Genomic DNA, 13,395 nt, shown 5'->3' with positions numbered 1-13,395 from the left:
TCAGGGAAGATACACACCAAACAGGCTATAGAGCAGTGGTTTGCAACTTTCTCATCCCTGAGGGTCCCTTTCCCTTTCCTCACGGACCTGTATGCTTTCAAATATTTTATCAACCCAAAATAAACCCAAATCCATGCATTTTAAAAGTAGTATGTTTCCTGTTTTTATTAACCGAAGAAATATTTAACTACCAATCCAAGCTTCTGAACCCCGTTAACAAAACTAGCATTATCACACTGAATTGTTTAAATCACAGCCAAATATAAAGAAACTCATGCAGCCTTAGTTTGCATAAATGTGTGATTCTGTTAGATTTTCTGAAATATTAGACATAGTTCAAAAACTTTGTTTACATAAGCCTTTTCTAACTTCACATTGAAAACCACTGCTTTATAGCATACAATTCAGTCAATTATAGCAGTGCAGAATGAAGTACCATACGTGAGGAGATCCCTCCAATTTCCCTAGCAAAATCCTCTCCTTTTAAATACACAAAATGATCTCTGGATTAAGACCAAAACCGGTGTGGCAAACAAAACAAAATAATATTACTAAACGCAAAGAAATGAAAAAGATTTGGTGGGGGGGGGGGAAATAGGTATTTGTAACAGGTATTTCAACAAGTGACAAAGAAGGATGTTAACCACTGAAGATGAAACATGATAAAGACATCTACTGCAAAAAAAAATTCATCTTCCCATCGGAAAATCAGGTCTATAACCCACAAGTTCACTAAGATTTAAAGCCTCATAAGCTGAAGGTTAGGAGTCCTCTATGCAATTTTATCAAATCACATGCTCCAACCTTTTGAGGGTTTGCTATCAATTTTCCAGAAAATCTTGTATTACTGCAGACTTTCAAACTTCTAACTGATTAACATAAAAACAAAAAGAAAATCCATATGCAATCAGTGATGAATTAAATTACTATATTTCCTCTGCTTAAAAGCTTTTACTTCAATCATTGGGATTTTTCCCTTTGTCTGCAAATCTCAATAGGGACTAATGGCTCCAATTCTCCAACCTACAGACTAGCTGTCTGATGCTCTTAGACTAGCTAAGGAATTCTTCTGTCAGTTTAAACTAAAATGAGATCATCTATTTTTTTTTCCAACAGAAAGAAATGCACAATAGGGAGAACAGCCTTTGCAAATAGCTTTTAGAGGACATGCGACTATTTGAGCTGATGTGGCAGAGTCAGACTGGCCATTTTTAACATAATATAGTCCTGAGTGCTAAGTCTTATTTCAGAGGAAATACAGACTGAGAATCATCAGTGAAAATCATCACGATTTTTTGACAAAAAATAATACACAAGGGAAATAGGAAAGTAAATATATGAACAATCCACCTTGGTGCTATGCAAGGAAACTGCTTTAGGGTGCAAAAAGAAATGGTTCAACCTAAGCAAAAGCAGGGCTCAAAATAATTTCACTTTATTCAAAGTCAATACTGAGTACTGAAAACAAAGTAAGCAACAATTGAATTAATCTAATTTTAAAGGCAACAGCAGGAAAATAAGGCATTTCCTAAGATGCTTCGAGTAGTCGAATTTTATTGTGTTCTGGAGGTAGACCGATGCCCTTTGTTTTGGAAGTAAGTGTCAGCAGTAAGGTGACATACTGTGACTTCGATGGAAATCAAACTAACAAAAAACTTAATACCTCTCCAAACTACTTTTCCAGATTGTAATCAGCTTCTTAGTTATACTTTCTTTTAAGTTATAGGTTGCCGCTTAAGAATCCTGATAGAGCAAAGATACATCAAGCAGGCAACTGGAAGGAAAACAAAACAAAACAAAACACCCACTTCCAATCCAGTGTATTAGGTATGAACTAACTTTTCTCTAAAGAATCTGAAACTGGCTCCAAGATCCTAATGGGAATGTGTATAGGAAAAGGCTTTCACCTTGCAGGTTATTTATTTTACCTGCTGAGATAGTAACTTCCCAAATAATACATTGTTGTTAAACCACTTTTTATTTTTATTACATATATGCTATGTAAAACTAAACACAAGATAAGACTTTCTTCCACAGACTATGGGAGAATATAAATATACATTTAGCTTCTGACTCTCCGTGGATCAATTATCCATTAGCAGTTTTTCAGCTCACCTGGCTTCCTTTCAGCTCACCTGCCTGCAGTGTTTGGGGTACCTCCCCAGCTGCCCACTAATGTATCCTAGGAGAAGGGCAACTCTTTTCATAGTATCTTAACAAAAACAGTTAAACAAAATGATAGAATGTACTCTAAAAGCACATCTTTAAGTAACAGTATCTTGGTTTCCCTCTGTTTAATAATGTTGCTATTTAGTTGAAAGTTAGTAACAAACTACATTGTATCTATTGTATTATAACATGAAAGGTAGTTCTACATCAGGCAAAAGAGAAAGAGCCCTTTGAATATTCTTCTGTATTAAGCAAAATCCTAGTCTTTCAACTTTAACAACCTGTATATATATGAAATGTGTGAAAATTTGTTCAAGGAGAAGAGTGAGTGAAAATTTGTAATGGAATTATTTTAAGCCCTTTTTAATAGTTTTGCAGCTGTATGAAGATAGTCACAACCACCAAGGAAGAATTGACTGAAAGCAACAGATGGTGCTTGACAGGCATACATTCCCCCCTTCATTTAGAAAGAAAAAAATAGGAAATGCAAAAATAAAAGCAAGAGATAAACTATTTTGATTTTTACCTTTCTCACATTTCTTTTTGGAAGCTGACGAAGAAGGAATCATAGGTAATTTCATCAACTCTGCACGATTTGATTCATTCAGTAGGTAGTGGGACTTATAGGCATAGGAACTGAACATGGGGTCTGAATGGTCCTGAACTATCAGCCCTATACGAAACAAACAGAAAGAGATGAGCTTCAATGAAACTACCCATGATTCCATGAGGAGAAAAAATAAACCAATACCTATAATGTAGCTGTGCTTAAAGTTGGGAAGCATAAAGAAAGTATGAAGAAAAAGAAAGATCTGACAGAAAAATCTTTCTATAGTTATTCAAAGGAGTTTAAGTGACTCAATGCCCTAGCCGTATACAGAAACCTACATACCCAGAAGAAAACTCCAAATTAATCTGAAGGTATAAACTACATTTGACATCATACAGAAAACTCCCGAAGAAAAATAAAGCTACATTCCTTAATATTTAGAAGTACTAAGATGACAATCCAGAGGACAAAATAATGTATCACTTAACCGTTAGAAATAAGAATTATTTACAAAACACAGTAGAGCCTGATCTACCTTCCATGTATCAAGTAGCACTTACAGGAAGAACTGTTTCTCCTTTCTGTTCAGATCTTAAGATACTTTAAAATAGATTCTAGCTTTCTCTGCCAGATAACGAAGCTTTTCTCTATCAATACGGTATCAATTTTAAATCGGCCATAATTTGTTGAGCTTTGAGGAGGTAATATAAACCATTTAAATTTTTTTCCCTGCCATGACATAAAGTGATTACCAACTTAACAGTTTATAAAAAACAGTCCTTTTGATCTACTAATACAGCTGTCCTATTTGGAGGAAAACATAAAATCTGCTCTAACCCATTTGTGGCATCCACTTCTCTTCACCCTCCCCATCCCCTTCCCCTAGCCAAGTTCACCACACAGCGACAGGCTGCTAAACCTGGGAGCTCTAAGCCCTAAGGGAAAATCTCTATTTGGTTACTGGTCAGTTTATAATGATCTAGGACTTGATAATACAAACCACAACAGCAATTCACAGAGATCATTTTGAGAAGAGGAAAGAGTTTTGTTTTTAAAGGGGATACCGTTTACTTTTTTCTGTGAATGTTATCTTCATTTGGCGCTACCCTGCACTGGGACAGATTTGAGAAATAGCTCTGATCCAGATGACAGAACAGAATTGAAATTGCTAATTGGTAATAACATAAGAATCTTTGAATAAAAGTTATATAGTGTCAAATGAATTTCATTCATTTAATAGCGAGAAGTGGTGCAGTATTAAAAACATGGGTTTTGAAGTAAAAATCAAGTACACATGCTGGCCCCTCTACGTAACAACTTGTGTTACCTCCAAGTAAATGATTTCATCTGGGCTTCAGTGTTCTCATCCACATAAAATGCAGAAACAACTCCTTAGGGCAACTGTGGCAATACATTCAGATAGTATCTAGTAAAGTTTGATTTACAGATGCAAAATAAATTGCTATTATTATTAAATATAAAAGGAAACCCTAATCTAGCTTCTCCATTCAAAGTGACCGTGACAGCCCGGCTGGTGCGGCTCACTCAGCCGGCCACGTGCTGCTCTGTCTGCAAAGCGAAAGGTCAGAGAGTTGCTGGTTGGTCAGGGCACGTGCCTGGGGTGCGGCTTGGTCCCCAGTCAGGGCACGTCAGTAGGAGAGGTAATGAGAGGCGTAAGAGGCAACCCGTCAATGCTTCTCTCCCACTCTTTCGCCCTCCCTTCACCCTCTCTAAAAATAAATAAATAAAAATCTTTAAAATTACCATTACAAAGAAAGGCACAGAAATTAGCTCACTATTATTGTACACTACCCTCCCAATGAAAGGTGCTAAATATACAGGAGTGGGTAAAAGCAGGTTTACATAATACAACAAATAATACAATAATTAATAAGTAATAATACAAGAATACACTGTTTTGTACACTCGCAGGCGTAAACTTACTTTTTCACACCCCTGCACACTACAATGAAATAGGACTGAACACTTCCCATGGCACCACGGGCAGGGCAAAGAAGGGGCAGTGTTCCTCTAAACCTTGAAACATTTCTAGATAATTATATCCTTAAGAATTAGCTTAATGGTTTTAAACAGCAATAACCAAGAAGTAAGAAAAACTAATGGAGGCAAAAAACAAAAACAAAACAACCTAAGTTTTCTAATACCAAAACACACCATATTTCGCCATGTGTAATGAGCTCCCGTGTATAAAGTACACCCGCATTTCTGTGCACATTGTACATGAGATTATTATGCCCATGTATAATGTGCTTCCTTATTTTTCCCTCAAAAATCTGTCCAAAAGAGTGCACACTATACACAGCAAAATATGGCAAATGATTAAAGTATTCCTTTTAATGAGTGGATTTATTATAATTAGGTCTCTTTTCAAAAAGGAGACCTCCATAAATAATTAATAAAGATCACATTTATTTCTGAGAAACTTTTAAGCTTTCTTAAATTCCAGTACTTGATCTATTTAGATTAAGTTTCTGTAAAATTCTGGAAAGGAAAATGAGTTTCTGTTTACTGGACAAAGTTTCAGTTAAAATATTTGGGAATTAAATAATCTTGCTTAAATAGGCATTTAAATACAGTAAGTCTTTAGAACTTCCAAACTGGTAAGATGAAAATATAGATCCTTTTATTGAAACATGGGTTTTTCCTTCATTTACATTATCCCAGACTTTTAATCAAGGCATGTAAGTTACACTTAACAAAATGGCTAAATTTTCTACAAAACTAGGTCCCTTGACGATGGGCTATTTTCTGACAGTGTTAAATTGAAAATACCTTTTATAAGTTTCCCAATTATTGAATGAAACAGAGCCAAAGAAAAATATTGGTTAATATGCTGATGGTACTTGATTCAGAATGTACTCCAGAGTAAGTCAACATGAGAGTTAAAACTTGATATTTAAAATGCTGACCTAGTTATGCACGCACACGTGCCATACAGAAGCACACATGCCACATAGAAACACACACACACACACCTCTAATAAAATAGAGTAATAATACATGCCTAGATTGGTAGAATAAAATACTAACAAAGTGACAGAAACTTTAAGCTCTCATTGGCACTCATCTATTTAGAGGTCTCTAAAGCCAACCACTTAATTGGTGAAGTCAGTATTTCCATCCTATCATCACTTTCTTAGGGAGGGGGAGATGGAAGAGGCACTAGTGGTAACTTTATTTCTTTTGACTATGTGAACGTTTCAGTCACCTGTTACAATGCAGCATGAAACATTTCAGACCTCCTTCTCCACGTACCAGTCAAGCTTCAGAGAAGGACACAGTGCTTCCCCTCTAATGGCAACAACCCCTAGTGCTTACAAAACCTAGACATACTGAAAACAGTGTATACAATGGACTCAAATGGCTGCTACAAAAAGGACTACCATTTATTTAACCTTTTACTGCCCATTTCCTCTAGTTATTATTTTTAAAATGAGAGCTACCAAAGCAAAGTAACTCAAGATCTATCATACTGCCTACATTCTATTAAAAAAATACTATTAAAAAAGTACTTTCAGCAAATTAAAAGAATTGTCTCCTACGGCAAAAAAACCAAAAAACAAAAAACAAAACTAAAACCAAAACGAAAACCTCATCTTCAGTACAGTCTAAAGAAGTTCTATTTTATATTTATCACGAACTCAAGTTCACTGACCCCTCAAGGACACGATATTGTTTTTAGTTGATCAACCTCTTGGCATACCTAAACATCAACAGCCTGCATTGCTGGCTCTGAACTAACCCCACCACACATGCTGCCTTGGCTGCATCCCATCAGGCCTTCCTCAACGCCCGACCGAAACATGATAAAACACAACATAAACGATTAAGAAATAAATGTGCTCGGTTTGTTTGCCAAATGGAATCTCAATCAGCTGCAAGCTCTGAATTAAAAAATATGACATGGAAAGATCTACTTTGAATGGAAGAAGTTTGCAGAAGGAAATAGACTGATCTTTTGATGCTCCAAGCAGAAATGCTAAGAACTTATGTGTGATTCTAAGTTACTTAAAAATGCAAACTTTAGCCTAGTTTATAGAAGAATTAATATTCGAACAATTTGAATGCCTGATGTGACATAAGAGACTAGTTACTGAAAGTGTTCATCTCTCTCAGGGATATTACTGAAACTCTATTTTTATGGGGAAATAGGCCCATGAACTCAGGAAGAAATAAAGAGAAAGGACAGACACTCACCTCTTGCACAAACGAAACAAAAGCCTACATTTACAGCAGAGGATGAATTACTGCTGCGTTTGGAATGATTACTACAGATGAGAATGTAGGAGGACACAAATATGCTTCCGGCAGCAATGCAAGCATCTCCTGAGTGATAGGCTACTGGACATCTCAAACATCGCATCATGCGACCTGTTTAAAGACAAGTCAGAAAGGATCTATGTAATAAGGCATTAGCTGGGTACATAAGTTGAGATTTTTGGAGTTGGGTTCTTCTGGGTTCCCATGTGATGTTGATTAGAGTAAGATAAAACTATTTTGCTTCCCGAGTTGGGCTGTCACTCCTACGCTGTATGGTCCCTAAACACAGTACCCACCTGGAGACCAAAGAAAAATTTGTCTGCGCCAATGCTGGAAGAGATGGTGGTCTCTAATGGCACCTGTTTAAGGAATTTTCAAGGGTAACTTTGAACATATGGGATATTCTTCTCATGGTCTGAATTAGAACCCAATCCCTACTTATAACACTATCTATTGCAGCTGAGCTCGGGTATCTGTAGATGGACAGAGAGAATGCCTGATATTCACGTGTTTATTATATGCTACTGAACTTAAAAGAAAAAACCCTCTGTCCCCTGCCGTAGCTCTGTCTTACCTTTACTTGCTTTGTGGATGTCTTTCTCCATTGAGCAGGCAGAGCAGCAGTGCTGGGGACAGCGGAATCCTTTTGGCTCAAAGATGGCAGTGGGGAATTTGCGGACACAGGCCTCGTGATAAAATTTCCCACAAGCACCAACAGAGCAACGCTTCACCTCTGTACCAGACACCTTACATGAGAAACACGGGTGCTGACCTGGAACACGGATGAGGGACAGAGATCAAATAAAAGCTGGTTAAAGCATATTCCTTAAAATAGATGCAGCTACTGACATCAAAACGGAAAATAGCTAAATTAAAATACCACTTAATAAATTTTGTTAGAATGGTTGATTTACTATGATAACTGATTGGAAGATGTAGCATTAAAAATAATTTAGATCTCCATTTTTCATTCTACACTAAAATTATTTCCATAGGAAACCCAGAACACAATTTTTCAGTATCCAAGAGCTGAGAGTGGCAAGGTCTTCCCAAAACAGAAGAAATGAAAGAAACTACAAAGACAAATTCCATTAGATACTGGCAATCACTTAAAATGTCCCAAGGGTAAGATGAAAATTCATAATCTCAATTAAAAAAACACAGAAAATTACAGCTAGACATTATTCAAACTATACAAAATCAAGGACAAAGAGAAAATATTAAAATTAGCCACAGAAAAGACAATTACCTTCAAAGAAGCTAAGAGCTGACTGAAAGAGAAAAATGGAAACCAGAAAATAATGGGATGTTATCTTCAAAGGGCTGAAAGAAAATTGTTAACAGGCCAGAATTCTATACGCCGTGAAAATACTCTTCAAAAATGAAATGACATTAATATACATTGGGAAGGATTAAGAAGAAGAGCTGTTCCTTTGAAAAGGATTAATAAAACTGATATTTTTGGTAACAGTGACTAAATAAAGGAAGAAAAGCAGTAATACATGTTAACAAAACCAGAAATTTAAAAATGATACATCTCTATAAATCTGTCAAAGATAAAAAGATAGTAAATGGAAATCACTACATTTCTGCCAATAAATTGGAAAATTTAGATGAACAGATTACTAGAAAAACAGAACTTACTAACACTGACAGAAAAATGAATAGAAAGTATGATTAGTTATATAAACTATTAAAGAAATGAAACCACAATTAAAAACCTTCCAACAGAGAAAACTTTAAGCCCAGATGACTCCGCTGGTCAATCTGCCAAATATTTAAAGGAAGAAATAATGCCAATTAGAATAGAAACAAAGAAGAAAGAAGAAAAAGACAAACAGATGTGGAAAAACATATTCAACAAAGATGACAAAGGATTGTTTTATTATATAGAGCTCAAATATAGTGAGAAATATATGCAACATATATAAGCAAAGATAGCTAAACAAGACTTATAAAGAACTATCAACCAAAACAGGAACAAAACAGCCTAATAAAAGTGGGCAAAAGGAATGAAGGGACAATTTACAGAAAGCAGAAAGCAAGCCAGTAAACATGAAAAAATGCTCAACTTCACTTGTAAAATCACAAGTAACATTAAAACTTCATCAACAGGAAAAAACTTCAAAAGTCTGATAACGCCAATTGCTGATCAGGGTGTAGGGAAAAAGAAACTCTTATATACTACTGGTAGAAGTTTAAGTTGGAAGGAACTACCTTGGAAGAAAACAAAGTAGTATGCTTTTTTTTAAAAGTACATATGTTCATTTTCTGTGGCCTAGAACTTCTACCTCCTGCTCTCTACACTAGGATAGACTTGTACATGTGAAGGAATGCTCACTGAGCACGTTTGTAACTGCAAACAACTGAAAGCAACTCAAACGTCCTTCAGTAGAGGAATAATTTAAAAAACTGTGAAAAAATCAATCTGCAGAACAATGGCATGATACGTTTTTATTACAACACACATAAAAATGTTACACACATACAAACATGCACGCACACACAGGAGATGTGCAGTGCTGCCCACTGACTGGTAACAGCGGTGACCTCTGGTGCTGCCTAGAGTTAAGCAGGAGCCTAAACTAGGAGTGATGATCTAGTGGGACTTCAGCATGTGCTACGATGATGTTTTCACAACATCGTATTTATGTGTTACTTGAGTAATTAGATATAAATTTATAACACTAATAACTTTAACACTGCAATATACAAGTAGAAAAGACACATGAGTAAGATCATTCATAAGAGTCAATGGAAATACAAAAAAGTTTAGCTGTAATCAAAGATCTGCAAATTATAACATTTTTATTATTTATTTGTTTTGTTGTTCTGTGACATTATTTATTGTCTTTTTGTGGGTAATTTTAATGTTTTCTCTTTGTCCTTGACTTCCTACACTGTAAGTGACACATCTAGCTATAATTTTTGCCTTTGTATTAGGATTATGTGTTTTCATTTTGTGTCTGTTTTACATATGAAAATTGTAAGTGATTATTTATTGGTCATTTGGGTATCATCGTTGAGGAATGTTCAAGCCTTTTGCCTATTTTTCTTAAACAGTTTTTTTTGTTTTGATTTTTCACAGAAAGTGAGATTTTGTTTCAGAAGCATTAAACTTTGTAAGTTGGATAAATTATAAAAATTCTTCAAAAATCAGTGCCTATAATTGTGATGTTCACTTTTTTTTATTACTGGCTTTGTTAGAGAAATAAAGTTCAGCAGGAAATTTTGTTGTCCTGTTGCAGAGATATAATTTCAAATTATATTTTACAATGTATACAGACATAAAAAAGCAATAGCATTATTTGAAAAATAACTTTTAGAATTTAAGAAAAAAAGATCAGGCCCTGGTCAGGTTGCTCAGTTGGTTAGAACATCATCCCAACATGCCAAGGTTGCGAGTTTGATCCCTGGTTAGGGCACATACAAGAATCAATTAATGAATGAGTGAATACAACTAAGTGGAATAACAAATTGGTGTTTCTCTCTCTTTCCTCCTTTCTCTCTCTAAAATCAATTTAAAAAAACTTATGTTAAAGGTTAAGAGGTCTGACTTTACACTTTGCCTAATGCAAAAACTGCTCTATGTAAGAATCAGTCTTTCACTTGCAAATTGATCAGAGTAAGTCTAACAGAAACGAAAACTGTTGGAACTAGAAATACTGTTGTATGAATAGAGAGGTGCACTATCAAACTCCTTAGACTTATGTTTGGAGCTCTAGCATGTGAATGTTACCAATAGCCTCCCTTCTCACTGGGTCATCGTCTTTATCTAGAATAAGTAAATAATAAGATTGGCTGTTACACATTTTATTCAACAGGGAAAATGAAAATACTTTCTCTTTCGAAATCACATTTGTCTTAAATGATAGAAAGTGGTAGTATAAGAACTTATTAGGCATGTAGTATCTTGTAATATATTTTACATGTAAAGTGTTTATCTTTTGATAAACAAAAAGAAAACTTCCTAGATGATCTTAAACAATGGTTTAAAGAATCTGAGTGTTCACTCTTAATGTTAGAAGTGTACCAGATTAGTATCAAACTAACTTTAACATGATAACAAATAACTCAAAGGCAATTTAGTAAGTAAATAAAGCACACGGGGGGGGGGGGGGGGGGAGGTTAAGGGCACCGACACCCCTCCCCCGTTGAAAATCTGCATATAACTCTCGACTGCCCCCAAACTTACCTTCTCATAGCCTACTGCTGACCGGAAGCCTGACCGATAACATAAAGTTGGTTAATATGTATTATATACTGTATTCTTACAATAAAGTAAGCTAGAAAATGTTAATGAGAAAATCATAAGGCAAACATATTTATAGTACTATACTGTATTTACTGATACTGTATGTTTACATCACCTGTGTACAAGAATCAGCTGTCAGTACCTACATCAATATCACCTTACATGATACGAAACCCTGTATGTTATATACATTACTAACATTAGACATCAAAAGTGAAAGATAATGCAAAAAAGAAATTCATATTTATTTACAGATGTAATAATCAATGCACTGATAACAAAAAAGCGGCAATACAATTGCTTCATTCTAGCCTAGTATAACTGATGTGACTGCTTCGTGGTAGTCAGGACATCTGCCCCCACACTTCTAATGGACAGCACTTACTGAAAACACTACCTGCATGTTAAGCAGACTCATAGGTGAATCCTGTGTTGTTCAAGGATCAACTGTAATGGTTTTTGAAATTGTGGTTAAAATATATAACATAAAATTTACCATTTCAACTATTTTTATCTGTGACATTAAGTACATTCACAGTATTTTGCAACCATCACCACTACCCAACTCCAGAATTTTTCATCATCCCAAACTGAAACTCTAACCATTAAATGTTAACTCCCCACTCCTCCCCACTAACTGCTGGTAACAACGGTTCCACTTCCAGTCTCTATGAATCTGGTTGCTCTAGGTAACTCATGTAAGTGGAATCACACAGTATTTGTCCTTATGACTGGCTTATTTCACCCAACACAGTATCTTCAAGGGTCATCCACATTGTAGTATGTATCAGTTTTATTTCATTTCTTTTTTAAGCTGATAATATTCCGTTGTTTATTATTCCACATCTTATTCATCCATTCATCCACTGATGGACATTTGAGTTGTTTCCACCTGTTGACCACTGTGAATAGTGCTGTAATAAACATGGGTATACCAATGCCTGTTTGAATCCCTCCTTTCAACTCTTTTGGGTATACCCAGGAGTGAAACTGCTGCATCACACAGTAATTCTAGATTTAACGTTTTGCGGAACTGTCATACCATTTTCCACAGTATTTATACCATTTCACATTCCCACCAACAGTGCACAACTGTTTTAATTTCTCTGTAACCTGTTCTTGTGATAATAGCCACCCTAATAGGTGTGCAGTGGCATCTCATTGTAGTTTTGATTTCTATTTGACTGAATACTAATGAATGATGCTGAACATCTTTTCAGGTGCTTATTGGGCATTCGTAGATCTTTGGAAAAATATCTATTCAAATTCTTTGCCTAATTTTCAATTGGGTTATGTGTTTTTTGTTGACTTGCAGGAGTTCTTTATGTACTTAGGATATTAATTCCTTGTCAGTATGTTATTTGCAAGTATTTTCTACCATTTTTAAGAGACTTTATTTATTTATTTTTAGAGAGAGGGGAAGGGTGGGAGAAAGAGAGGGAGAGAAACATCAATGTGTGGTTGCCTCTCATGTGCACCCTACTGGAGACCTGGCCTGCAACCTAGACATGTGCCCTGAACTGGGAATGAACAAGGACTCTGGTTCGCACGCTGGCGCTCAACCTGCTAAGTCACATCAGCCAGGGCTATTTTCTCCCATTTTGCAGGCTGCTTTTACACTCAGTTGACAGTGTCATTTGGCATCCCCAGTTTTTAATTTTGATAAAGTCCAATTTCTTTATTTTTTTCTTTTGTTGCCTATACTTTTGATGTCATAGCAGGAAATTGCTGCCTAATCCAATGTCACAAAACTTTTCCTTTATGTTTTCTTTTAAGAGTTTTAAAGTTTTAGCTCTTATGTTTGATCTCTGATCCATTTTGAATTGTATTTTGCATATGGCTGTTAGTTAAGGGTCCAATCTCTTTCTTTGGCATGCGGATATCCGGTTTTCCCGGCACATTTGTCGAAAAGTCTGTCCTTTCCCTATTGAATGGCCTTTGTATCCTTGTCCAGAAATCATTCAACTGTATATATGAGGGTTTTTCTTTGGACTCCCTGTTCTATTCTAACGTGTTATGTCTGTCTTTATGCCAGTATCGCACTGTTTTAATTACTGTAGTTTTATAGGTAAATTTTGAAATCGGGAAGTATGAATCCTCTTTGTTCTATGTGATTGTTTTTAAAACAAATTTCTCTCTT

The 13,395-nt window shown here is 35.6% G+C and overlaps 1 protein-coding gene across 10 annotated transcripts in view; it reads right to left on the bottom strand.

Moving 5' to 3' along the window:
* The window catches only part of NSD3 (nuclear receptor binding SET domain protein 3), a 108,258-nt gene that overhangs the window by 21,779 nt on the left and 73,084 nt on the right, over window positions 1-13,395 (bottom strand). For 8 of the 10 annotated variants that reach the window (XM_036011589.1, XM_028526859.2, XM_036011590.1 and 5 more), the window contains 3 exons: window positions 7,575-7,772; window positions 6,938-7,111; window positions 2,696-2,842 (listed from right to left, as the gene is read on the bottom strand). In XM_036011589.1, the coding sequence (XP_035867482.1) occupies window positions 2,696-2,842; window positions 6,938-7,111; window positions 7,575-7,772 (519 nt within the window). The remainder of the gene's footprint in view (window positions 1-2,695; window positions 2,843-6,937; window positions 7,112-7,574; window positions 7,773-13,395) is intronic. The other 2 variants (XM_036011592.1, XM_036011591.1) reach the window with 1 other exon arrangement.

The sequence above is a fragment of the Phyllostomus discolor genome, chromosome 11, assembly GCF_004126475.2.
Source record: "Phyllostomus discolor isolate MPI-MPIP mPhyDis1 chromosome 11, mPhyDis1.pri.v3, whole genome shotgun sequence".
Classification (NCBI taxonomy): domain Eukaryota; kingdom Metazoa; phylum Chordata; class Mammalia; order Chiroptera; family Phyllostomidae; genus Phyllostomus; species Phyllostomus discolor.
This window is presented reverse-complemented; position numbering and strand designations above follow the sequence as displayed.